Source organism: Lissotriton vulgaris, chromosome 2_1, assembly GCF_964263255.1.
Source record: "Lissotriton vulgaris chromosome 2_1, aLisVul1.2, whole genome shotgun sequence".
NCBI classification, from domain to species: Eukaryota; Metazoa; Chordata; class Amphibia; order Caudata; family Salamandridae; genus Lissotriton; species Lissotriton vulgaris.
The window spans coordinates 1,062,004,282-1,062,032,208 of NC_141687.1; the positions used below are offsets into that span (position 1 = coordinate 1,062,004,282).

At 47.7% G+C, this 27,927-nt stretch overlaps 1 protein-coding gene across 1 annotated transcript; it reads left to right on the forward strand.

The window, feature by feature from the left end:
- ATP5MG (ATP synthase membrane subunit g) lies at window positions 1–27,927 on the forward strand. Its single transcript, XM_086956703.1, has 3 exons — window positions 1–314; window positions 26,164–26,324; window positions 27,721–27,927. The coding sequence occupies exons 1-3, from the start codon at window positions 251–253 to the stop codon at window positions 27,817–27,819; spliced, it is 324 nt and encodes a 107-aa protein (XP_086812829.1). The 5' UTR covers window positions 1–250; the 3' UTR covers window positions 27,820–27,927.

Genomic DNA, 27,927 nt, shown 5'->3' on the forward strand with positions numbered 1-27,927 from the left:
CCGTCAAAACTCGGAAGCCCTCACTCTCAACCTCTCCAGCGCGGCGCCCTGTCTTCTAATTTCACTCTCGTTGGTACTGCGGACGCTCTGTCTTCTAATTTCCCTTTCGCTGGTGCGTGACGCTTTTTTCTCGCGTTCTCCTCTCTCTGGTTCCGCTGACGCTCTACCCCACCTCAGCCCCGCTCTTTGACCTGTAGACGTTCTTTCCTCTCGTCTCGCCTGTTCCTTCACGGTCACCTCTCCCGCAGCCATGGCACAGGCAGCTCAGAGACTCCTCAAGACCGTGACTACTCGTGGACCACAGCTGGTGGGCGGTAAGAGCTAGAGAAGAAGGTTTCGGGGGAAACAAGGGGGTGTAGAGCTGGTGACCTTGCCCCTTATTTACTCTTTTCAGACATTCATGTGTGTGACCGCCCGATTACTGGGCTACCTCAGGGGGCATCCTATATAAATCGATTATATGATTACTCATAAATTGGCATATATGCAAATAAACCCTATTCAGGCGGGAGACTACCGATTTTCAGGCCAAAAATGGCTTTATTTTAGCTGTCTCCCGCATGAAATTGCATTTTCTACAATAGAAGTCAAAGGGGAATTTTCATTCTCCCTATTTTTTATTTTAAATCTCCCACGCCCCTGTCCTAAAATGTTGGCATGTATGAGTTGGGTAATCATTTTTGCGTATAGTACTTTAAAATAAAAACAATGTTGTAATTTGAGGGTGTGGATGTGTGCTTTTTGTACTCTGCTGGGGTCTTGTTTATTTTTTTTCATCTATGGATTGCGAGTGCCCATGGGCATGTAGGTGTGAGTGCTGGAGGACAAGTATGTTACTCCATTGACCTAGATTGGGCTCTAGCTCATTAGCTTTGGACGGGGCACGCGTGTCATTGGTTTTTGTCCATAAAATTCTAAGGGATGTTATTCTTAGGGGTGTGTGAAATTTGCTAAACTTTATTTTGTATGATTACGTTAAATCTTGCGAAAATTATTGTAGGTTGTGCTGCATAATGCAAACCTCACATTTAGCGCTATATTTTAGCTCCAAAAGCGAACTTTGTCAATTTGACATAATAACACAATTTGCGGTAAAAAAAAAAAAGCACGAAAAACATAAGTGGTGCGGGTAAGACGCTTACGTTTTGGCCGTCGGTATTATTCCTATGCGCAAACGTGAAACTTTTTGCACGAACAGCATGTAATTTTATTGGTGTAATTTAAGTCATTTGGCCTAACAAGCGTAACACTAAATTAGCCCGTGTAATTTAATTTCACCCACTGTTTTTTTATGTGTTATATATTGCAGGGCAGGTTCCTTGTCCCAGACCAATTGACTAAGACCGCATAGAAAAGGACATTGTTTGGATCTATGTAGTGGGTGGACACAAAGGAAGTCGTTGGTTGGATCTGTGCTGTAGGGAGTGCAAGGGTAGTAACTAAGGTTATCACCTTTTTTGCAGGTTTGACATGGTTCTGCATATGGGTGATTGGTGCCGTGAGCCACCCCCCTCCTCCCGGTCAGCTTTTCAAGGACGCCAATGGTCCTTGTATTTGCTGCTCACAGCTAGCTGCCCAGTGGCCAACCATCAGCAGCCTGACTGGGTGCTATGTCTCGCTATTGGAAGCTTATTTGAGTTGTAAAAGAGGTGCACGTCTGTGGCTCGGCGGGCAGAGCTGCAGCACTGGCGTTGTCCTCAGTGCTGATTCAGAAAAGGGGGTGGTGATGAACAGAGTGTCTGAATTAAGCAGACCACTCTTACCCAGTCCAAAGATCAGGGCTTGATCCATCACCGTTATTTATCTCATTGCACCATCCCAGCTCAGAACCTGGCTATATGCAAATCAGTCTGTCCCTGGCCCAGTGCATCATGGGAACAGGGCAGACCAAACTACCAAGCCAATTCTTCACCAGAAAGGAGACAAGCTACCGGGGACCGGTTTCTGGCATTTCAGCCGTCTTCGGCCCGGCTTGCTTGAATCCTGATGGTGCAGTGAGAAAGGGACTCATGTCTGAGTATACCCTGCCACACCTATAGTGGCCAAAAACGATTCAGAAAAGGGGGTGGTGATGAACAAAGTCTTTGAATTAAGCAGACCACTCTTACCCAGTCCAAAGATCAGGGCTTGATCCATCACCGTTATTTATCTCATTGCACCATCCCAGCTCAGAACCTGGCTACATGCAAATTAGTCTGTTCCTGTCCCAGTGCATGATGGGAACAGGGCAAACCAAACTACCAAGCCAATTCTTATTCTGTTCATCACCACCCCCTTTTCTGAATCGTTTTTGGCCACTATAGGTGTGGCAGGGTATACTCAGACATGAGTCCCTTTCTCACTGCACCATCAGGATTCAAGCAAGCCGGTCCGAAGACGGCTGAAATGCCAGAAACCGTTCCCCGGTAGCTTGTCTCCTTTCTGGTGAAGAATTGGCTTGGTAGTTTAGTCTGCCCTGTTCCCATGATGCACTGGGCCAGGGACAGACTGATTTGCACATAGCCAGGTTCTGAGCTGGGATGGTGCAGTGAGATAAATAACGGTGATGGATCAAGCCCTGATCTTTGGACTGGGTAAGAGTGGTCTGCTTAATTCAGACACTCTGTTCATCACCACCCCCTTTTCTGGACCCCCTTTTCTGAATCGTTGTCCTCAGTGCAGCTTCGTGGACTAGTACCTAAAGGATTTCTAATTAAGAACGTGAAGATCTGCAATTAGACCCAAATGTATGAATGAAAGACGTGCTGAGAATATGCACTTGGTGTTTGTCTTCATTTAAACCTTCTCCAGTAGGTTATATCCATAGACTCGAGCATCACATGAGAGGCTACTAGATGGATCCTTGGGCCTGTATGAAATAAGGAAGATCGTTAGTGGTGACCAAGAACTGGACTTAAAGTAGGGATTCTTTCATCTATGGATTGCTGCATTAAGAGGCCCCTGTTTGGGGCTAAAAAAGAGAATGTAAGTTGAATTCATGGGTGAAGAGAGGGAGTTCTAGGTTGTGTTAATTTACTCAGCTAGAATAAGTGAAGGACATTATTTAAGCCCATGGACTAGGAAGATCTGTAGACTTGAAGGCCCAGGACTGATGGGAAACAAGGAACCACTAAGTGTGGTGGTGCAGAGAAAGGTATTTTGTGGGTTCATGACAGTGGCAGCAGAAATACATTATTGGCTTTACTCAGAACTAAGTTAGTACTAGGAAGTCCATTGTTTGAGACCATGAACTGAATAGAAGACATTTGGGTGGTTGATGGCCATGGATGGTTAGGGAGTCCTTAGTCAGGTCCATGGGCTGGGAATGCAGATAGAAGATTGTTGCTTTGGTTCATATACTCTAGCAATATTGGGAGAAATTGGTTTCGATTATGAACTGAAATACTTAAGAATGGCATCTCATTGGTAGTAACAACCGATTTATTCAGGGGCGTTATTGGTTGAGGGTGGTGACTTGTGTGATTTACATTGGTATTGTGCTGTGCACAGGACTTATCCTTTTTATAGAGTATTACAGAGTTAGGAAAGTGGGCGAGGGCTTAGAGCAGGTACAGTTATGTTACAATTTGATTAAAAACATCAGTTTTAAATGTATTCTCATCTCGGCTGGATCAACACAAAAGAACAGGACTGCTTGCGCACACAGGAACTGATCTGTGATTGGTTCACTTTTGGATCCATTATCCCAGGACACTGACTGCTTCCTTTGCCCACCAAGATTGGGCCATATATCAAAGGCCCTAAACATTTTTTGAACCTCCTCCATGAAATGGATTTTGACCCTAACACACAGACCATGATATGCTTAGATATAGAAGCTCTCTACACGAGCACCCCTCAAGAACAGAGCCTACATGTTATTGGGGGACTCTTACAAAATGAAGACTGGCCCTGGCAAGCCCTAATTCTCTGGTTTATGACATGAGCTCATATTGCCTTAACGTAGAACTTCTTCCAGTTTGAAGAGCAACTATACCTACAACAGCATGGGACTTATATAGCCAGTACATTTGCCCAGAGTATAGCTTGTCTTTACATGAGCTGGTTTGAAGAAGAGCATATTTGGAACAACTGACCACAATAGCTTATTGCATTTCAACAGTGCCCACCCACGGTCACTAAGAGAAAATCTCCTGATAGGACAGTTCCTCCGCATCAGGAGAAACTGTTCAGACCTACGAAACTTCAAGGAGCAATCAAAAAAGCTCACTAAAAATATCTGAAAAGGAATACCCCACAAAGATCAGTAAACAAGCGCAGAAAAGAGCACGGAACACACCTGAGCAGCATTACTTGACACCAATGTAAAGCCAGAGACCGACTCTCTGATATGTGTTACTACATAGAATTCCTGTTCCAACACAGTCAAGGAAATAATGGAAAAAAACTGGAAAATCCTTACGTCAAACAAACTTACCTACAAGCCCCCACTTTTCTCCTTTAGAAAAAATCAGAGCATCAGGGACTTGTTGGTTCATAGTTACATGAGAACCTGAACAGCAACGGACTCTTTGGAACCAACCGCGTGTCATGGGGCATTATCCCTGTGGCTCATATACAGTATGTGCACTTACCAAACAATCTAAGTACATCGACTTGGGACTCCCTACCCCATGGGAACAAAGACAACATACAAATTGCAGTAGCAATAACGTAATCTACACTATCATGTGCCCCTGTAACCTTCGGTATATAGGGATGACAGCAGGAAAAATCTAAATCAGAATCAATGAACACAGGAGCACTATATGGTGCTAGAGAACCTTCACAAAATTAACACACTTCCTGGAGAAAGGACATTTTGACATGGATGTGAAATGGACGATAATAGAAAGAATGGACAATAAATGTCAGGTTCATAGCAAAGAAAATACTGACCAAGGAACAACACTGGGCGTATAAGCTAGAGACACCTAAATCAGAAATAAATGACAAAATTCCATGGGGACAACTGAGATACTAACCATCGTAAGCCCCGAGAGACCCATATCTCTATCTCTATGCAATACTGAATAAAAAGACTGTCAGGCTGAGTAGGGAATCTTTCACTAGCAGTATTTCAACCTGAGTACACCTCTTCTGAATATCAGTGTATCTAGTTTAATATAATAGAACACACCTATGTAGGGTTCTACCCAACGGGGACCATGTAGGTACATATTTCTCCCAATATTCTTATAGGATGTATTTTACTTATGACCACATTGTTCGTGTGACATAACTTATCCGCATCCTGTAGTTCCTTAAGCCACGCTCTTAGCATTTCGTTTAAAACCAATGGTAACTAAGAAATTGTGAGGCCTTTTGGTGGTGTCTAGATGCCCACATAGCACCCCCATATCAGCTATCCTCACTATCATAATAACCAAGATAATTATTAACACCGCAAATAGTCCACACTGTTAAACATCACTCTGTTTTAAAAAAAGTTGTCCTGCAAAATAATTCCTCTGTTTGAGTTCCATTCGGAGCCCCTTAAACATCTAACTTCCTTTCCCATCAAGCCATTGGTTTCTTTGTAGTCGAGCGTTAGTTAAAATGCTGGTCACGCTGATCACGTGGTGCGGAACAGACCAGCGTTTACCGACCAATGCTGCTACTTAAACACTGGTGCCTCCCGGCACCTTCTCATCGAAAGCCTGGAGACACGGAGGACAGTTGAGCTTAATTGCCGGGGCTGTTCCCTTGACGAAGTAAGTGGTACGACCAAACTCTGCCAGTCCGCTCGCAAATCTACATGGTAAGATCTTTACTGGAACTCCTGCTCTAATATCTGCAGCTTTACTTTCTTTCCACTAACTTTGCTGACGGTGTGTGACTATAGGGAGCCCCACCCTCGCTCTTGAGGTTCTTGAACACTCAATAAATTTGGGTGAGTATTGCAGCACGCACCCCCGCGCCATTACTATATTATTTGTGTGTTACTCAGAAAATCTATTCTAAATATATGTTTAGGTCTCGCCTGACGATTTAGAAAAAGGGGTGGTGATGAACAGAGTGTCTGAGTTAAGCAGACCACTCTTACCCAGTCCAAAGATCAGGGCTTGATCCATCACCGTTATTTATCTCACTGCCCCATCCCAGCTCAGAACCTGGCTATATGCAAATCAGTCTGTCCCTGGCCCAGTGCATCATGGGAACAGGGCAGACTAAACTACCAAGCCAATTCTTCACCAGAAAGGAGACAAGCTACCGGGGACCGGTTTCTGGCATTTCAGCCTTCTTCGGCCCGGCTTGCTTGAATCCTGATGGAGCAGTGAGAAAGGGACTCATGTCTGAGTATACCCTGCCACACCTATAGTGGCCAAAAACGATTTAGAAAAAGGGGTGGAGATGAACAGAGTGTCTGAGTTAAGCAGACCACTCTTACCTAGTCCAAAGATCAGGGCTTGATCCATCACCGTTATTTATCTCACTGCCCCATCCCAGCTCAGAACCTGGCTATATGCAAATCAGTCTGTCCCTGGCCCAGTGCATCATGGGAACAGGGCAGACTAAACTACCAAGCCAATTCTTCACCAGAAAGGAGACAAGGTCTCGCCTGAGCCAGCTCATGCGCTGCTCTGCGAGACAGTTAGGGCTTTTAAAAGTCCTACCACAGCTCTTTGTGTGGCTTTCTGCATGCAGTTACGCGCACAGGCATGAGCAGAGGAGCCATCTGGCTTTCCTCTCGCTCTCCTGCGCGCCTCGCTCTGCCTCTCTGCACCCTTACAGCGCGCCTCGCTCTGCCCCTCCCCCACCACAGACCACGTCCTCGTAATCACTTTTGTGGCTGCGTTACTTTTACGGTTGCGCAGCCAGTGCTTGTTTTACATATTTGCCATATGTATTTGTTTAGATATAGTGATTTTCCTAGTCAGACGACTCTTGATTAAGTTTTACAACTAGGCTTAGAATCAAGGTCTCCGGGTTCCAAATTCAGCAATTGGACCACATGCCTTTCCTCAAATTGAAATGTGTGAGCGCCTCTGACTGGGGATTTCTAATCTCTGAAGTGTTGCCTACGGCTACCCCGAGGGTCAGCGGACCAGCTCATGGCAGAGGGCTTTGCCTTGGCTCATGCAGTGACTGCTTGAGGCCTGCTTGCTCAGCTAACACTTCTCTTCAGGCACCTTTTTGTGTCACATTCAGCAATTTGCACCCTTTGTGTGAGGATTAACAGATCGCCATTGTCCCGCATATCAATGCCTCATTTGCATATTTAAAGAGGCAGGGTCGCATAGGGCACAGGAACTGTGATATTTACGCAAATGGCATTTCAAAGGCTTCCAGCTGGTGAGGGCTGCTGGGGCATGCCTTCCATCTGGGAGATGATAGTTTGCTTTCTCTAGTGCACATTTTTCGGATACCAGCATTTTTTTGATAAACTGCCAGATTTGTGCATGGATATAAATCAAACACCAGGCTGTTCCGGGACAGGGGACGAAAGGGAGCCTACAGGTACTTCCCCAGTTCCTGTGCTAGCTCTCCACATCCAGGTCCCCAATGTGAGAAGTTGGCCTGATACAAAGTGCTCACTAGAATAGTGAACATTATATATCAGTCCAAACAACCCTTATGGTGATTGGTTGTAAGTCAACCTTATAGACCAGCTATCCTAGTAGCATGGATACGAGCAGTCTTCGGGCTAAACTCTAGAGGGCGTGTTAAGCCAGCTGTTATACCATCACATATACCCCTTGAACACCAAGTGAAAGGACACCACACAAGTGTTATGAAAATAAACAGTGTATTTATTTAGATCACAACAGCCCTGTACTCTTTATGAGGACAGGGTACTAAGCACACAACAAAACTCTTACGAAAATACTTTAAGTTGCACAATTTACACAAATGCCCGAGGGGCACGAAAAACCATATACTATGAAAGTGGAATGCGAAATTACTAGCAGGTAAGTACTGGACTAATAGGCTTGGGAATCGCTAGGACTACGTTACTGAACCTTCAGATTACTAGTAGGAGGCCCAGGGGACTCGGGTGCAGAGTGTGCCCTCACGCGGGACAAAGTCTATGGAGGCTAGTAAAAGCAAAGTTAGTGTTCTCGGGCGAACCCGAATAGGTAGGTTGAAAACTAAAGTGGATCTGGACCCTTGGATAGTGAGGCTATGCTGGGGCACCGAAATGCCGAAGTTACCTAGCCATGGGGCTGCGGCTGCATAGGTCTGAAACGACGTCGGGAATGCTCGTTGACGAACCAGGAGCCTGAAAGAAGGAGTTGCTGGCAGGCGACCAGTGAAGATTGTTCGGTGGATCCAAGCCTGGATCGAAGATGGAAGGCCCCCGAAAGCAGAGGGGACCAAGTTCTTAATCACTAGCCAGTGATTGTGTGGGCACCAGGATGGCACCGGGCGAAGTCACCTCGACCAGGTCAGTGGGCGACGCTGGGCTCTGCAGTCTCACGGACCAGGAGGCGTTGTCGGCGACCAGGATGGAGGGGCGAGCTGTCCCACGATGGTTGATGCTGTCGACGTCGCTGGACCCCGGATTGGGGCAACAAGTCTTGGCAAATTCAAGCCCACGCGGTGGACCTAAAATGGCGTCTGGAGTGGACCAGGAGGGTCCGGGGTGCTCCTCTTTTGGAAGGGAGCAAGGGCCAGTCTGGAGCAACCAGACCAGTAGTGTTGCCGTCGTCGGGAAGGCCACAAGCCAGCGGGCTAGTAGCCAGACAACGCGGTGAGCAGCAAAAAGCAGAAGGGCCCCACGCAGATCTCGTGGATGCTGGGAGGCTGGACTTCGGTGCTGGAGCTGCTCAGGGTCGGGGCTCTCGGACCCCAAAGCACTCACCAGAGGATCCCTCGGCAGTCGTGCTGGATAGAAGTCGTGCAGTTCTGATGATGGCCGGTCTCTCGAGGTCTCGTCACACCTACAGTTCTCAGCTTAGCTGTAGAGGTAGGTAGAGGTCAGAGGTGCCAGGGAAGCCAGGTCTCGTCATGCTGGTCGGTCGGATTCCGGAGGAAGGACGTGCAGCAAACCGCAGTGTTCTTAAATGGTGCCTGCGGGTGCAGGGTGACTACTCCTTAGTCACAAGGGAGAAATCTTGAGAAGAAGTCGAGAGTTCCTTTCGTAGAAAGTCGTTTCTTGATTCAAAGATGATCTAATTTGGAAGGGTCCCCACTCCTGCCTTTATCCTAAAGAAAGGGGTGGGTACGCGACTAGGTCCTGCCCTAGGGGTGGGACCAGGAAGGGGGGTGGTTACACCCGTCTCTCATGCCGGACTTTCCCCAGGCCAGGGACTGGTGTGCCCCTGGAACTGGTTCTAGCCGGCAGATGCGTAGTGAGCACCGGGGTGCCACTTGCGGTCACCTTCCTGTAAAGCCCTGCCTACCCAGTATACACCATACCCTGTCTGGGATGGTGCTAGCACCACCCCTGACAGGAAACCCTTTGTCCAAGCTCCCCTCGCTGGAAGGACTCTCAGCTGCAGGGGGTCAGACTCGTGTCTGTGGTGACAGCATCCATTTTGTGGAGCTGAGGCTTCAGTTAACTCTAACCGGGGTTCACAGTTACATACATGTCCTGTCCCTCTAGAAGGGTGGAATGCTAACCCCGTCGCCAGAATTGGCGAGGGGTTAGTATTCCAATTCGTATGACACCTTACTCAACATGTTTTGATAAAGCGATACCAAAGATAGCATTTAACCGCGAGGATTATAATGCACTTAAGAGTATATGGTATGCGTTATCATGGAACAGCTATTAGGACTTGGTTCCGCAAGCTGCAAACGGGTTCAGCTCATGCCAGAGCACCATCTCACACGATTCCAAGCACTCTGCCTTCAGGATTGTCAAGGCCTGCCATAGGAGTGACTGATAGGAATCTGTGTGTCCATTTTAGGGTTAGATATAGGTATACTATATCTACAGCAAAGGGTGATTACACCACCTTGCCCCAGCTGTCGTGCAGCCAGTTGTCAGATTTAGATGGCCATCCAGGGGTGGCATAATACATGCTTCAGCCCCTGGTAGGCCCTGGGTACACCTATGCCCTGAGTTACAGGGTCTGATAAGGTGGCCCAGTACCTGTTGGATAATGCACCTAAGGTACACGTGTCAATTTAGTGAGAGAACAGCAAGGCTGTGGGTCTGATTAGCAGGCCCACAGCCAGAGAAAGTCGTAAACCAGTGAAACAAAAGCAAAAAATCTGGGTGATCATAGGATTGCAGACCCTACTCTCCTACACCCAGGACATTACTAATTCTGTTTACTATGAACAGAGATATCAGGCTGAGAGCGGTGAGAAAGGAAAACACCTGATAGTGCCTCAGACTTCTTAAGCTATCTCTCACATCCAAACACCCGAGCGCAGCTTTAGTTCCCAGGGTGAGGAAATAGATTTCTCACCAGCCACGCCCTACCTCTCACCTATCCATACAGAGCTTGAGGCTCCTGTCTGAGAAAGTAAGGACTACATAACCCGTGATGCATTGAGGACACTGCTAATGAGAGCCACTGTGCCGTATTGTAAGGAGGCAATCCTACTGGTGGTCACGGCCGGATGTGATGAGTACAAAGCGTGCTATGCTTTGGATCATTTGCGCACTAACCTGCCACTCACGCACTACACATACGAAGAATTGGCTTGCTCACACTCTTCATGAATTGTGTCCGTAGTTCATCTTGAGCACACACCACTCTCATGCATTGTGCATACCTCAACCTACAACTTGCTACATACTCACACACTGCACGTGCACTTTATACACCACACATGTCCTACTCATGCCACTGTACATACAACCAGGTCGCTTAAGATTGGAAACCCCTTTTTCACGCTCCTTTACATGACTTTGTGAATTGTTCAACGTCCTTTAACACCATCGATGCTAGTGTTATTTTCCTCCTGTGCTGAGTTATATTGATTCCCATTGTTCATGACGAGCTCAGCTCGTCATGAGTGTATTGAGGTGTACACCATGACGAGCTGAGCTCGTCATGAGCGTCGAAGGAGATAATTAAAAGTTTAACGAGGACACCGTTCTTTCTATTTGTATGGAAGGTATATGAATATCCCTTAATATTTCAATTGCACTCCCATTTTAGATGCTTTTGGGATAATTCACAAAGGCGTGCAAGAGGATGTAAATGAGTTCTACTCTTTGTACTCCAACATTCCTATGCCGTTAGGCCTCATTGCACGTTGGGCTCACTGAAGACACAGAGTAGCCACTGCCAGCTACAGTGTAATTAAAACGAAAATCAGCAACCCAGTGTGTGCAGGGAAAGGCTAACACAGTTTACAGTGTGATTCCTAGGGGGTTGTTGGCGAAACCAGCTGTGACTGTCCGATTATTCCATCACCCACCCGACCTTTGGGTCTGAGGGCCCTGGCTTAACAAAGCTAATCACACACCCCTTCTTTGATGCTAGGCCGCAATCCCCTTGTGCTTTTTAGGTCGAGCGTAGCGATGGACCTCCATGTATACTTTAGTATACATATATGGGGACACGAGTCGGAGGCGCGCATTTTCCGACTTGGATTTGGCCTCGTGGGCGCGCTTTTGCTGCTGGCTGTTTGCTGTGAATGTGTGCGAGCGCGACTCTGCCATGCGCCTTGGAAACCGAAACCTAAGAGCCGCGGGACGTGAGCTGTCTATGGTAGAAGCTCACGCGCGCGGCTCTTAGGTTTCGTTTTGACTTGTTAATTTAAGGTGTGCGTTATAAGTAGTTAATTGAAGTTGAAAGACTTAAAAACGTATTTTTGCCACGTCTTTTACCCCCACCACCTCTAGCTCACTGATCCCGCCCCCATTTCTGGCAGCATCACAGCTCACTGTTTGCACGCTGATGCAAAGCTAGACACCAACCAGCCCAAAACGCTGGTGCAGACATATCCTAAATTAGCCCTTCACATGCTCACTTTATGTGCTCGCCATTGCAGCATGAATTTTCAACCGACTGAGACCCTTGTGCATAACGCTTGCTCTAGCGACATCTTGTGGCAAATTGGTTTAATGCACTCAAATGATTATTCACTCCAGCCACTTGCTTTCGGGGCGCGAGCTCGTAAGATCTACTTGCTATAAGCCAGGCTGAAGTTAAACAAGCATATTAATTAGGATTTTGGTTGTAAGCACAGGCCTTAGTTTAAAATGTTTTAGAGATTTTGCAGGAAGATATCAACCTCTGGAGCCTCGCAGTAATCGCGGCTTATGGTCCTGAAACCAACAACAAATAATATTAATGGTGCAAAATATATTAAAGGGGTCACAGAATTGTGAAATAAATACGTTTTTATGAATATTGAACGGCACAACAGCTTCCCCCTCCACCTGAGAGAAAACACGGACCATACCAGCCCAGGAGATTAATGAAAGGTACAAAGTGAACAATTGGTTGTGGGAAACCATGCATCAGGATGTCCTTATAGAGCACTATGCAAACTGTTTAATTTGAATGGTAAAATCGAAGTAATGAGCATGTGTACAGTGGAGCAGCTGTGAGAAGATTTGGAGATACAAATCCTTGTAGGTCGCCTCTCATTCAGGCTGTCACACACAGCACCCTCACACACCGCACCTTCACACACCGCACCCTCACACACCACAACCTCACACACACCGCACCCTCACACACACCGCACCCTCACACAAACCGCACCCTCACACAAACCGCACCCTCACACACACACACTGCACCCTCACACACCGCACCCACACCCACCCACACCGCACACACTGTACCCACACACACCGCACCCACACACACACCGCACCCACACACATACTCTGCACCCTCACACACACACACTCTGCACCCTCACACACTCTGCACCCTCACACACAGCTTATCTGTTATTTTCTTCATTTATTAGAAAGTTGACTCCCTTTAAGATCTGAACACAGCTGCCTGGTCCTGTTTATGGCTAATAGATTATGTCTGTAGCCACACTGCACCCTCACACACACCGCACCCTCACACACCGCACCCTCACACACCGCAGACTTACACACCGCAACCTTACACACACTGCACCCTCACACACACTGCACCCTCACACACCGCACCCTCGCGCACACTATTCCTTCACGCACAAACTGCACCCTCACACACACACTGCACCTTCACACACCGCAGCCTTACATACCGCACCCTTACACACCGCACCCTCACACACATTGAACACTCACACACCGCACACACACACACCGCACCCACACACACCGCACCCACACACCGCACCCACACACACCGCACCCACACACACCGCACCCACACACACCGCACCCACACACACCGCGCCCACACACACCGCACCCACACACACTGCGCCCTCACACACTCTGCGCCCTCACACACTCTGCGCCCTCACACACTCTGCGCCCTCACACACTCTGCGCCCTCACACACTCTGCGCCCTCACACACTCTGCGCCCTCACACACTCTGCGCCCTCACACACTCTGCGCCCTCACACACTCTGCGCCCTCACACACTCTGCGCCCTCACACACTCTGCGCCCTCACACACTCTGCGCCCTCACACACTCTGCGCCCTCACACACACTGCACCCTCACACACAGCTTATTTGTTATTTTCTTCATTCATTGGAAAGTTTGCTCCCTTTAAGATCCTCTTAAAGCTGCCTGGTCCTGTTTATGGCTGATAGATCATGTCTATAGCCACACTGCACCCTCACACACACTGCACCCTCACACTGCACCCTCACACACACTGCACCCTCACATACACTGCACCCTCACACACACTGCACCCTCACACACACTGCACCCTCACACACACTGCACCCTCACACACACTGCACCCTCACACACACTGCACCCTCACACACACTGCACCCTCACACACACTGCACCCTCACACACTGCACACACACTGCACCCTCACACTCTGCGCCCTCACACACTCTGCGCCCTCACACACTCTGCGCCCTCACACACTCTGCGCCCTCACACACTATGCACCCTCACACACACTGCACCCTCACACACAGCTTATTTGTTATTTTCTTCATTCATTGGAAAGTTTGCTCCCTTTAAGATCTGAGCACAGCTGCCTGGTCCTGTTTATGGCTGATAGATCATGTCTATAGCCACACTGCACCCTCACACACACTGCACCCTCACACACACTGCACCCTCACACACACTGTACCCTCACACACACTGCACCCTCACACACACTGTACCCTCACACACACTGCACCCTCACACACTGCACCCTCACACCGCACCCTCACACACACTGCACCCTCACACACACTGCACCCTCACACACACTGCACCCTCACACACTGCACCCTCACACACACTGCACCCTCACACACACTGCACCCTCACACACACTGCACCCTCACACACACTGCACCCTCACACACACTGCACCCTCACACACACTGCACCCTCACACACACTGCACCCTCACACACACTGCACCCTCACACTCTGCGCCCTCACACACTCTGCGCCCTCACACACTCTGCGCCCTCACACACTATGCACCCTCACACACACCGCACCCTCACACACAGCTTATTTGTTATTTTCTTCATTCATTGGAAAGTTTGCTCCCTTTAAGATCTGAGCACAGCTGCCTGGTCCTGTTTATGGCTGATAGATCATGTCTATAGCCACACTGCACCCTCACACACACTGCACCCTCACACACACTGTACCCTCACACCACACCCTCACACACACTGCACCCTCACACACTGCACCCTCACACACCGCACCCTCACACACCGCCCCCCCCCACACACACCGCACCCTCACACACACCGCACCCTCACACACTGCACCCACACACACACCGTACCCACACACACACCGCACCCTCACACAACGCGCCCATACACACTGCACCCTCACACACACTGCACCCTCAAACACACTACCCCCTCACATGCCACACCCTCACACACCGCACCCTCACACACCGCACCCTCACACCCCGCACCCTCACACCCCGCACCCTCACACCCCGCACCCTCACACCCCGCACCCTCACACCCCGCACCCTCACACCCCGCACCCTCACACCCCGCACCCTCACACACACACACTGCACCCGCACACACACACTGCACCCGCACACACACACTGCACCCGCACACACACACTGCACCCGAACACGCACACTGCACCCGAACACGCACACTGCACCCGAACACGCACACTGCACCCGAACACGCACACTGCACCCTGACGCACACTGCACCCTGACGCACACTGCACCCTGACGCACACTGCACCCTGACGCACACTGCACCCTGACGCACACTGCACCCTGACGCACACTGCACCCTGACGCACACTGCACCCTGACGCACACTGCACCCTGACGCACACTGCACCCTGACGCACACTGCACCCTGACGCACACTGCACCCTGACGCACACTGCACCCTGACGCACACTGCACCCTGACGCACACTGCACCCTGACGCACACTGCACCCTGACGCACACTGCACCCTGACGCACACTGCACCCTGACGCACACTGCACCCTGACGCACACTGCACCCTGACGCACACTGCACCCTGACGCACACTGCACCCTGACGCACACTGCACCCTGACGCACACTGCACCCTGACGCACACTGCACCCTGACGCACACTGCACCCTGACGCACACTGCACCCTGACGCACACTGCACCCTGACGCACACTGCACCCTGACGCACACTGCACCCTGACGCACACTGCACCCTGACGCACACTGCACCCTGACGCACACTGCACCCTGACGCACACTGCACCCTGACGCACACTGCACCCTGACGCACACTGCACCCTGACGCACACTGCACCCTGACGCACACTCTGCACCCTGACGCACACTCTGCACCCTGACGCACACTCTGCACCCTGACGCACACTCTGCACCCTGACGCACACTCTGCACCCTGACGCACACTCTGCACCCTGACGCACACTCTGCACCCTGACGCACACTCTGCACCCTGACGCACACTGCACCCTGACGCACACTGCACCCTGACGCACACTGCACCCTGACGCACACTGCACCCTGACGCACACTGCACCCTGACGCACACTGCACCCTGACGCACACTGCACCCTGACGCACACTGCACCCTGACGCACACTGCACCCTGACGCACACTCTGCACCCTGACGCACACTCTGCACCCTGACGCACACTCTGCACCCTGACGCACACTCTGCACCCTGACGCACACTCTGCACCCTGACGCACACTCTGCACCCTGACGCACACTCTGCACCCTGACGCACACTCTGCACCCTGACGCACACTCTGCACCCTGACGCACACTCTGCACCCTGACGCACACTCTGCACCCTGACGCACACTCTGCACCCTGACGCACACTCTGCACCCTGACGCACACTCTGCACCCTGACGCACACTCTGCACCCTGACGCACACTCTGCACCCTGACGCACACTCTGCACCCTGACGCACACTCTGCACCCTGACGCACACTCTGCACCCTGACGCACACTCTGCACCCTGACGCACACTCTGCACCCTGACGCACACTCTGCACCCTCACACACTCTGCACCCTCACACACTCTGCAATGGAACATACACTCCAAATACCACTCAGTGCCACATAATTATATGCAACATAATTGCACACCTCATACTTACACTCTACTCAATGCAACATAAATTCACTTTATCTGTCTCTATCTATCGCCCTCCCTCTATCTATCTATCGCCCTCCCTCTATCTATCTATCGCACTTACTCTATCTATTGCACTCACTCTATCTAGCTAGCGCATCACCACAGCATCACTCAGGGCCACCACAGCATCACTCAGGGCCACCACAACATCACTATGCGCTACCACATTATCACTGAATGCCACAGCATCACTCGTCACCACCACAACATCACTGAGCGCCACCACAGCATCAATATGTGCAACCATTCAACAACAACTGGTTCAAATATGTTCTCTCAATGTTTCAAGCTTTATTACAAATGTCACAAAAAGATGTTAATATTTCACTTCTGTTCTTGGATTTCCGTCACAATAAAATACAATGAACATAATCGTTAAATATTTACAAAAGCTATTGCCATTATAAATTACAATAACTTTTATTTAAGTATTCTTAAAAAAATTAAAAGCCATTTTTATTTGTAATATCAATACATGTAGGTCACGTAAATACAACACATATTGCATTACAAATGCTATAGGTGTCACATTTGCGAAAGTTAAAACTATTGGCATTGTAAATGACAAAGCTATTAATTTCGCTATTTTCAAAACCAACACATTAATAAAAAATGTGTCATTTACAGTACCAATAGCTCAAACTTTCCTAATGCGAGACCTATTGCATTGCAAATGCTTGTTCTGTAGGGATTCCAGCCTTTGTGCCAGGCACAGCAGTGATGCCTTTGGCTTATCTTTAAAATGGATGGATCTTCCCTGATCCTTCTGTGATCACTCCATTGCCCTGCCCTTCTTCCACTGTACCACCGAGGCACTGATCAGACCCATTTCCTGTCTTTATCTGTACCTCTTGCTTGTCTTCACTGCACTCCACGCTAAAGCATATCAATGAGAAAGATGCACTACAATAAAAGCAGCACCCTGGTCACCATGCAAGACCACAAAACACTTCCTACGTAGACCACACTATGAATCAACATTCTACCAACAAAATCCAGCAATGGTGTGTGTAAGATAGGCATCTCAATCCCTCGCTGTTTCATCCATTACTTGATTAAGCGCAGCCACACATCACAAAATAACAGCGCATCTCTGGTGAATATGCACAACACCAAAACACTTTCCACTCCAGCCTCTGTGACCCCACACCGTACCAAACAAACACGAGAATGATATTTATAAGAAAAGCAACTCGGCTCCATGTGTCACAATAAGAACACTCCTCTTGTGATCCCGTACAACCTCAAGCACTTCTCATAAAAAGCACACTATACACCACACACACTCTTCCAACCAAACAAAACCAATGGAGTAGCGATGTACCCATCCATTTAAACGTACTGCAGGACCGTAACAGGCATATGAGGCGCTTTAAAACTGAAACTACAGTACAATACACTAGCTGATCAATCCATACCATGCTGAGGAAAAGGCCTTTCTATGACCAAGGAGCCTAGGATAGCCTGAATAACAAGCATTGGCATAGCCAATAGGTCTTGCCTTTGGGACCTTATGTGTTGAGCCATGCAACAGTTGTTGTTGCACCAAGGATATTGTGCTGCATAACTAAATAATTATAAGGTCCCAAAAGCGAGACCTTTTGGCTATGCCAATGCTTGTTTAATACGTTATGGTGTTGGCTTCGTTCTGGGAGTTGTGTTGACTTCCTTACTTCGAATAAGCCATGATCATGAAATACCAAAATGAGATTACTAGGGTAATTAATATATTGCTCCATAACAGAAGACCCACACAACCAGTGTGGCTGAATGGAGTCATGATAAGAAGTACAGGTTTTTTGTTACTAAGAAGGATATAATACCCATGTGATTTTTAATGATTGTCTGCAATAGACATCTTTTTAAATTGGCATGCAGTGGGATGTGCATGCTTCCTTAATAACCACAGTTAATGTGTCTTCAATCTGCGCAAATGTCATGTGTGAGTTTAACATTACACCTGCCATGTGTGAGTTTAACATTGCAAGTGATTCTCCGCAACAACCCCTGACGGGCAAGTATTAACACTGCCCATTTACAAGAACGTGGCATTATTCTGCCAGCTGTTTGTTTGACTGATTTACCAGGGAGGTATTCTGATCCCTGATGAAAGCCCCGGACCTTGTTAGGCCTTAGAGTAGGGCTTAAACATAGCAGTTCCTGCTAACATTGCTAACATTGAGTACAGTTGGTATTATGATAGCCCCCATATTTACTTAATGTTTTATGTTTTGCCCTTGCAACATCTGAAGTTTTGTAGATTTATATAGTGCAGCTTATCACCTGTGAGGGTATTGATGCTCTGTCTATAGGCATGGGGAGATTAAGTGATTTGCCCAGAATCACAGGATGTTGCGCTGACGCCAAGACTCCAACCTGGTTCCCCCGCTACCGAACGGCAACTCTGGCCGCTGCGCCACATCCTCTCCCTCCCACCAAAGTGCATATAAGTGAGACTGTTTCTCTTATAAACATTTCATAGTTTGTGTCTGGACTTGATGCAGCTTTTAGGACAGAAGGAGCTGGCCAGCCTTCCTTGTAGCATAGGCAGCTTTGTGTGCTTGCCACAAGTTCTTAGACACCAAGTTCATAGGCGAAAGGTAAGTAAAATTGTTGTACATAGGACCATTCTTCTCATGTAGCAGCACAACTGTCAGTCCCTTAAGAGTTCTTCTTAGGGTCTCCGAGAACAACATATGGGTCAGTCTGTCAGAAAGTATGTTTTGTTATTTTTACCCATTTTTCTGATTAGCAGTTAACCTGGGCTACCTTAAGACTGGCATTCTTCAGCAACCCCTAGAAGAGTAGTAATGTTTTCTCTTTTTGATTGTACTAACCTGCACAGTTCACTCCGAGTGCAGTACTGTAGGAGCTATCTGGAAAATACAATGCATATACGTCTCTTTATCATACATTAACTTAATTTAATGGACAAAGAACCATTAGGAAATAGTCATTTTATTGCATTTTCAGTGTTCAAGGTTTAGTGCAGGTATCTCCCAGTTGATTGATTGCGAGCTACCCGTAACTTTTAGACACCTTCAGAGGAGCTCACAGTCTTCAGTTAGTTTTTAAATAAGCACAAGGTCATACTTTCCTTTTTAAAGTTAAGGGAAAGCTGTTTTCATTTTACATTATCAGGCTACAGATAGCAGCAGGGCCTGATAATGAGCATTGGGCAGACTGATGTATGACCTAGGCTGAGGCACAGAGGTGAAATACTGTGTTATTTAACTTTCATAGAATGCCTTGTCAACTCCGTATTGGAGCTGTGAACAAAATGATGTTTCTAAATGCTTGTAAATGTGAGAAAATTAAGTTAACTTAATAATGAAGTTAATTCTCCATTTGAATTTTCTCCCATTTCAAGGTGTTGCATTTACAAACAGGATGCCTCTTGCTCTCAGATATTGTGCCACAAGTGTAACAGAAAAAGATATCAATGTATTTTTTAAATGACAGGAAATTAAAGTACAAAAAAAATGATCCATATTATGAAAAATTTTCTGCACTTTAAATTTCCCCCATTTAAATAAAATGATTGTGTTCAGAATGTAACAGTTTCACATATGGAGGAAGGTATGTCCTGTGCTGCTGCAACTACATACAACACAGGTTCAGTCACCAGTACAAATATATCCCATTCATACGCACACATGATCATATATCCCCAAAGACCACACTCTCACTGACACACATGGCAGCCCTGTCATAGCGCCTCTAATCAAAGTATTTTGTTCAAACCATAGTTTCTGGCTCTATGGACATTAGGCATAGCCTAAGGTTTGAGACCCCCTAGTTTAGTGTTTCAAAGCCTGTGGTACTGTCACTTTTTTAATGTTCACACGTTCCGTTCTTTGCCAGCGTAAATAAAGAGACTGTTTCTTGGTCTGCTCACGTTTGAACCTCTAAATCTTTACAGTATCATTAAAGGTGTTTTTATTGTGTGCCAGAAGGCCTATATCTTGTTCTAGACACATGACTATAACGTTCAAAATACCTTCATATCAGCTGATTTAAAGGGAATTTCTGCAGTCTAAATAGGAAATAATAGAAAATCGGAATTTTGGTTCTGTTCCTGAAAGCATAATACATTTCACATATTCAAATGTCCCTAAATGAGCAATGTCATTACCTGCAGTGCACATCAGTTAGGAATTTGTTGAACTGGGTTATTTTACTAAGAAACAAGCAGACTTTGAGTTAGCAAGACATTGGGGGCTATACGCATGTATAAACTCTACATGTTTCGCGCCCAGCTGGAGGAAGGCCTGCCTACTCTTTGCCCTCGATGCAGGAAAACCCCTGATCTAGTTTCTCACAGAATGTTGCTTATGTAACAGCAGCCTGGTCTAGTGGTCATGTCGGCAACTGAAGTTAACGTTTCACAAAAGGTCTGCGTACACATGGGCAGAATTCAACTTCTTCCTTCAATTGGGTGGAGTTAGACTCTTGTGTCGGGACGCCTTCTTGTCTTTAGAATTATGCGGTGCTTGTGAACCTGATTAAGTAGTTTTGTATTTATCTTAAAACAACTACGGTGGGAATGGCTTTGAAAGCTTGCTCACCCCCTATTGATTTACTTTGTCACTCTTGTGCTCTTTTTATTCGACCCAATAGCTACTTTACCGTCCTTTTGATTATTGTTTTTTTTCTCTAATATGCTCACATTTAGGAAACTTTTTTTAGGTCACGCGTGGCAGCGCATGAGCTGCTCGCGAGATTTATTGTTAACAAGGACTTTCAGAAGAGGGCTTTAGGCCCGCCCCTCATTTTCATTGGCTGGCATCACCGTTCATGCTAAATGGTGGCCTGCCACTGGAAATGAGGGGTTTCTGTAGCCGCCCTTTCGCCTCCGAGCCGGACTCGGTGGCCTGCTTTGTGTCTGTCGTAAAGCACTTTCTTATCTTTGTGGGGTCATGTATTTCTAACACATGGCCCCATAAAGACGAGATCGAGGCTTGTTTTTGTCAGGACCGGGACTATGGATTTCTTTCGCGAGGCAGCTAGTGGTGGTGAACGTGATTTTTCAGGGGTGCGTGCTAAGGGCTGGGCAGCTGTGCCTTACCCGTGTCGTCTGTGCGGCTCGGCCCTTTACTCTCACCCCTTCGGCTGGTTGGTGAGTGGACTTCAGGCTTTCGCCGGTGGGGAAGGTGGGCGGGATCTCCGGGCGCAGTCATTTTTTTTTTTTTTTTTGTCTTTGTTCCATGCCCACTACGAACTCCGCCTTCTCTGGGAACAGCCTCCCTCTACATCCTTTCCTAATCCTGTCTAAAGCCGCCCACGTGCCAGGGTGGAAGCTGCAACTGCCACAGGTGCTTTAATCTCGACTTATCCTCCCTAAATGGAGCCTCTCGGCGCTACCACTGCCCGGGCCCACTTCTAGGGGGATGGAGTGGCCTCACGTGGCCTTGCGCTGCTCCTGACCGTCATTAGGCCGCCAGCAGCGTCGTGGTTAGCGTGCGCCGAGCATGAGCGCATAACTTATTGTGTAATAGTAACATTAGCAAAATAAAGTAGCCGGCCCGGCAAGAGGCTCATTAATACCTGACTGCTGCAGTAGTATGGGAACCTGCAATTTGGGCACAAACAACCACAGCATTCTGCTGAGTGCAGAGTTATTGGAATGTGCGTGCTGTATTTTTTGTTATGTTTTTTTGATCACAGTTAAGTGGAAATGCGATGCAGACGGTGGCGGGTATGATTCCTCCTTGAGTCACAGTGACCCAGTTTCGGCTGGTAATCCCTTTCGGTGACGGCGTATCTCTGCGCGCCTTTCACCTCACCTTGTTTCTTTTGGTTTTGAAATGCGCAGTTATTTATGTAATATATGGCAGCAAATAGCCGAGCGCTCTCATCTGTGAGACAACATGAGTGATCGCCCCGGCTTTCGCCATGATAGGAGGACCACCATATTTTGTCTTCTATCCGGATGTTAGCATTGCTGTGGCGCGCTTTCTCCAGGCCCACTGTGGGCTCCAGCGGTTCAGCCTCTGTGACCCACACAAACTTACCCATATCCAGACACACCACATGGTACAGCGTGACAGCCATTCCAACTCCAGCTTGGGGAACAGATATTTTTTATTTACTTTATTTTGGGGTGCTCTATTTGTGTGGCTGACTCCTTACATTGTGTGGCACGCTCTACAGGGGAAACAGCATTGTCATTAGGTGTACAGTATAAGGACAATTCAGCAATTTTGTATGAATGCATGTGTTGAGGGATGATCAAGAGGGTAAGGGTCGTAAGGATGGAGAATCAATTATTTCTCATGACCTTCTCATCACTTCCGCCACCCAGCTCTTAAAAAATGAGATGTTTCACAGGCACCCAGTTGCCTATCTAAAAGATAAAATATATCAACTCTTACACCTTTTGTATAAAAAAAAAATTCTGCTCACAAAGCTCTTTTGTCTGTCGCCTTTAGGAGGCAGCTGCCCTGTTTCTCATTTCTCCCAAAGGAAGCTCTTGCTTACCTTTTTAGGCACTGTTTGAACTTTTTTTCTGCTCTCTGTGGATCGTGTTCTTGACTTTTGCTGGGATTGTGCCCTGGTTTGTGTACATCCACATATCTGTGCTGGGTGATATTTCTCCTGTGCTTGGCCTACCCTTCACTAGTTCACTGCTGAGCCTGGGGCGTTTTCTTTATGTTGGCGCCCGGCTCCCTTTATTCACGTGGGCTCCCTCTCCCCTCACAGGCTATTGGGGTTGGGTGACTAACCTACCCTATACTGAATAAACTTGCAGGAAGGATGGGAGGGTTGAAGAATCTGTAGCTAGACAGTCACCAATATAGATTTCCTTACCTTAGAATAGAAAACCAAGCACTACCTTCCTGGAGGTGGGTCTGCGAAATTAAATGGATTAGATCAAAAGGCTTTGCCGGTCCGAATGAGCCATGTGCCTATCACAACGTGCCTGACCGTCCAGGCAGCACTGAGTAATGACACCCAAATCGCTGCCTGAAAGATGTCCAGGACAAGCGAACGCAGTGGTCACAGCCTTGGATCTGGTGGATAAGCATGCAAACCCTAAGGGGGTTGCTTCTTGGCCAGTGTGTTGCAGATTTTCATTCAGAGCACTATCCATCATCAGATGGTCTGTTTCTGCACGGCCTTCTCTTTTTTGGACCCAACATACCCTACAAAGAGTTGATCATCCACCTGGAACTCTTGTGTGCGATCCCAGGAAGAATGACAGCGCTCTTTTTGGGTCCAGGCAAGAGAGTCTACCCTCTTCTTTAGCAAAGAAGGCAGGCAACGTGATGTTTTGCCCTACATGAAAAGGTGTCACAACCTTCTGGAGAAAGAAATTTCGGGTCCTGAAACCAGCGTGTCTGGGTAAAAGTTGGGATACAGAGGGTGCACAGAAAGTTCCTGCAGTTTAGTAACCCTCTTGATTGATGTTATGGCCACTAGCAAAGTGGCATTTGTGCAGTGGCTCAAACAGCGCTCGCATTAGGAAAGTTGAAGACCAAGCTAAGATCCTATTGGGCATGACGAATAGCCTGGGAGGAAACTTGTGCTGGATTCCTTTGAGGAACCAAGGACTAGAGGTCCATACAACTGGTCACAAACTACTGGCCGCAATTTGCAAACCCCAATTGTCTGATGTTATAGACTTCCAGTGAGACATGCAATGGTGAATTTTGCCCTCCACTGGGTGCTTGTATAAGGGCAAACTAAAGTGGTTTGGAGGTTGTGGCTGCCGAGGGGCGGTGGATTGAGCTGACCTGGCTGGTGGTCCCACATAATCTGTGAGAACTACGTTCACAGCTCCTTAAAGCCTGGTGGCTGGGCCGGAAAGGACACCGTTGGTAACCCCCTGCCGCAGCTACGGAATGGATGATGGGCATACTGGGGTTAGCATGGGGCCATGTTTAGACCAAAGGGCTTTGCTGTAGTTATGCTATCCTTTAAAGTGCTCCAGCACTGAATCTGGCTCCTCACCAAAGAGGCGAGAGCAATCCTAGGGCATATCCATGAGCGAAACTGTTACCTCTTTCGAAAAGCCAGTGATTCGGAGTCGGCCTGGAGTCTTAGTACCACCGGCAATTAAATTCCTCTGCTCCGCAAGTCAGTCATGTCAAGTCCACATCTGATGGTGACCTTTGCTACATCTCGCATGTCTGCAATAGCTTGAGAGTTTGGCTCGGGCCTCCTCCAAGACTATATATAGCACTTGGTGTGTTGGTATCAGCCCAAAAAGCATGCAGTGTTCACTTCGCAGTGTTAGACTGGTGAAGGAAAAAATCCTCTTATCAAAAGTATCCAGCCTTTTGGGTGCCATATCAGGTGGAGTGGTAGGGAACATGCCATGATTGATTCCGGAGGTGAAGGCTTGGACCACCAAGCTGCCCGGGGTGGGATGTTTGGTGAGAAAACTGGGCTCTACATGAGCAAGGCGATGACGCTGGGCAACTGTCATGTGGACAGGAGCCCCCGTGCCATGCCTGGACCAGGGCCCAGGAGGACATCTGAAAGGGCTTCCTTGAATAGAAGTAAAGGTTCATAAGGGACGACTCTTGACTGAAGCACTTGTCAAGATGTTAGTCTTGACTGCCACTGTGTGCAACTAAAGGCTCAAGACCTCTGCTGCCCACATCACCACCATTGCGAATGATGCACCCTCCCTCCTCTGTAGTTGTGGTAGGGGTAGAGACCAGGTCAGTGGCTCTTGAAGTTTACAAAGCACTGGTATGCACCAATTCCTCGCACCAGTTGTCCTCTGTCATCAATGGGATGATTTTAACCATAAGGGCCCTCTGGCCCCTCCCAATCATCACCTTGTCCTGGCCGGTCAAAGGAAAAAGGCACTGTCTCGGACTTGAAAGGTGTGGTACAGGTCGTCATCAGAAAATGGCCATCTGGCTCTGTGTCGGAGCCAGGTATGACTATGTGGCCTGTGCCGCCGAGAGCGACCGCACTGGAGCGGGCACTTGGAAAGCTCACAGTTTCACAGGCAGCGCTGATCCAGTTCCAGCGCCAGCTCTAAGGGCTACATAGGCACCTCACACGTCACTTCAGGTGCAGACGCTGCCAGTGTGAACCTAATGACGCCACCTACTGGCACGCATGGGTGCTGCTTGAAAAGTTCCAGTCTGATGCTTGTGGGATATTCTAAAGTAAGGTATCTGTGGCTAGAAGTCTATCAGATGAGATTTAACAATGATAGCCCATTGTGGTAAAAAAGGGAAACTAGATATAAAACCAATAGTTTTTCTGGGCTTCTCTTGTTTTCCTGTTAGACCCTAGCCGATTACTTGCGCTTTTTGCTCTGCTGTCCAACAGGTGTTCATTGAAGAGTCATTGGTACGTATAGTTATGCATGATTGCCAGTTGACCGTGGGATTAGACCTTGCCTCAAGTACACTGTGCTCCAGGTGGCCATTCAGAATGCTGTTTATCTGCTGTTTGACTGGGTACTTTGGACACACAAGTGTCTGAACTTGTTTATTTGAACCCCACCCCAGTTTCCCAAGTGATGTGCTCTTGTTAAGATTCATGTTTTCTCTTCTAGCTGCTGTTACTTACTCCAAACCCAGATTGGCCACCTTCTGGTACTATGCAAAAGTGGAGCTGACACCACCTTCTCCAGCGGAGATTCCCAAGGCGATTGACAGCATGAAGGCGATGGTGAAGTCCTTCCAGTCGGGCAAACTTTCGCAGCTCACAGTCAAGGTAACCAGATCTTGGTGGTTCTGAGAATCAGTCTTGCTGTCCCGAGTGAATCCCACCCTGTAATCAATGTCCAGCAAAAGAAAAGGCTTACTGAGTCCATTCTTGCACTCCCCTATTTAGGGAGCCCTTTAAATCACTAATCATCATTGTGGAGAGTCTGCAAAGGTGTACAGGGAGTGGATGCTTAATTTGTTCACCATCTCCTCCACCCATGGACGTTCCAATACTAATAAGTAAGTGATTGATATGATGGATAAAATAACTGTTGCAGAGCTCAGTGTGTAATATGGAGGCCCCCTGTTCAAATCTTTATCTGCCTGAATTCCCGTTTTATCGTGAAGATGTTGATAAAAACTTTTTGGGAACTAGGAAAATGGAACAACTGAGTGTTGGGTTTGTGATGGCCACAAAATGAATGGTACGCATTACTGTAACCTCTTACCCCACCCTTTCACCACAGGGCATATTTTTATTTGCTGAAGTTTGAAAACTCGTCTTTCATGTGGTGTTTGTAGTTCTAGTGGCCCTCCTTCTACGGGCCCTCTTCTCTGAAGGCTGCTTCTGCTCAATGGTATTATTCCATTAATTTAAGGTGTAATTTTGCGGGGAGAAGGGTTTGGAGATTACAGGTCATGTGTCCTGAAGGAAGTGCTAATGTATTCTAGGAATTAGTATGTAGAGAAATGGGGCAGAATAGCATCTTCTCACAGATGGGCTGGGAGTATGAAGACAGACAGCCTGAAATGGCAGAGTTTGCAAATTGTGCAAGAAGTTAGTCTATTTATTTACCAAGAACAGTAAAAGACTTTGAGTATTTAGGGACGGTGCAGAGGTTACTGAGAATAGCTGGGGGATATGGGTTTTCAATGGATTTGGCAGAGCTTATAATTGCAAGAGTAACCTGTGTTTGAAGGGGGCTGTAGTCTCTTCTGCATTTTTGACATTTCGTTATTTACTCGTCTAGTAGTTGTAGTTCCTCTACTTTCCCACTTACATGCTAGAAGGAAATGTTTACATGAAAATTATACAATTCTTACTCCCTCTTTTGTATGTAAAGTTTCAAATGTGGAATTATTTTGTGTAGTAGAGACTAACGAGTAGTGAAGTAAAGCCTAGGTGTCAAAAGAGCAGGCCATTGAAGGTCTGAATATTTGAGTCACAAACTGGGTACTTCCTTTCTTGAAAGAAGAAATATATGCAATGCATAAACACCTAAATTAGGAGAAGCAGCATGGTCTCCAGCGTCAACCCCCTACCCCCGGCCCCCCTTACACCAGGGTCTGCAGGATAGCCTGTTCTCTGCTGGTGCACATTAGTCCCAAACCCTTTTACCTTTGAGTCCAAGTTTATTTTATGCGTACTCTTTCATTTTCGTCATTATCTGTTTCTCTTGCAGGAGGCCCTGAGAAATGGATTGGTCGCTACAGAGGTCCTGATGTGGTTTTACATTGGTGAAATCATTGGCAAAGGAAGTTTGATTGGGTACAATGTCTGAGGAAACCTCACCCGAGCGTCTCGACTCATCGTTTTGATTACTCTTCAGATATAATTTATAGAGATCTGTGATCTCAGCATCTAGAACACAATAAAAACGTTCTTTAAA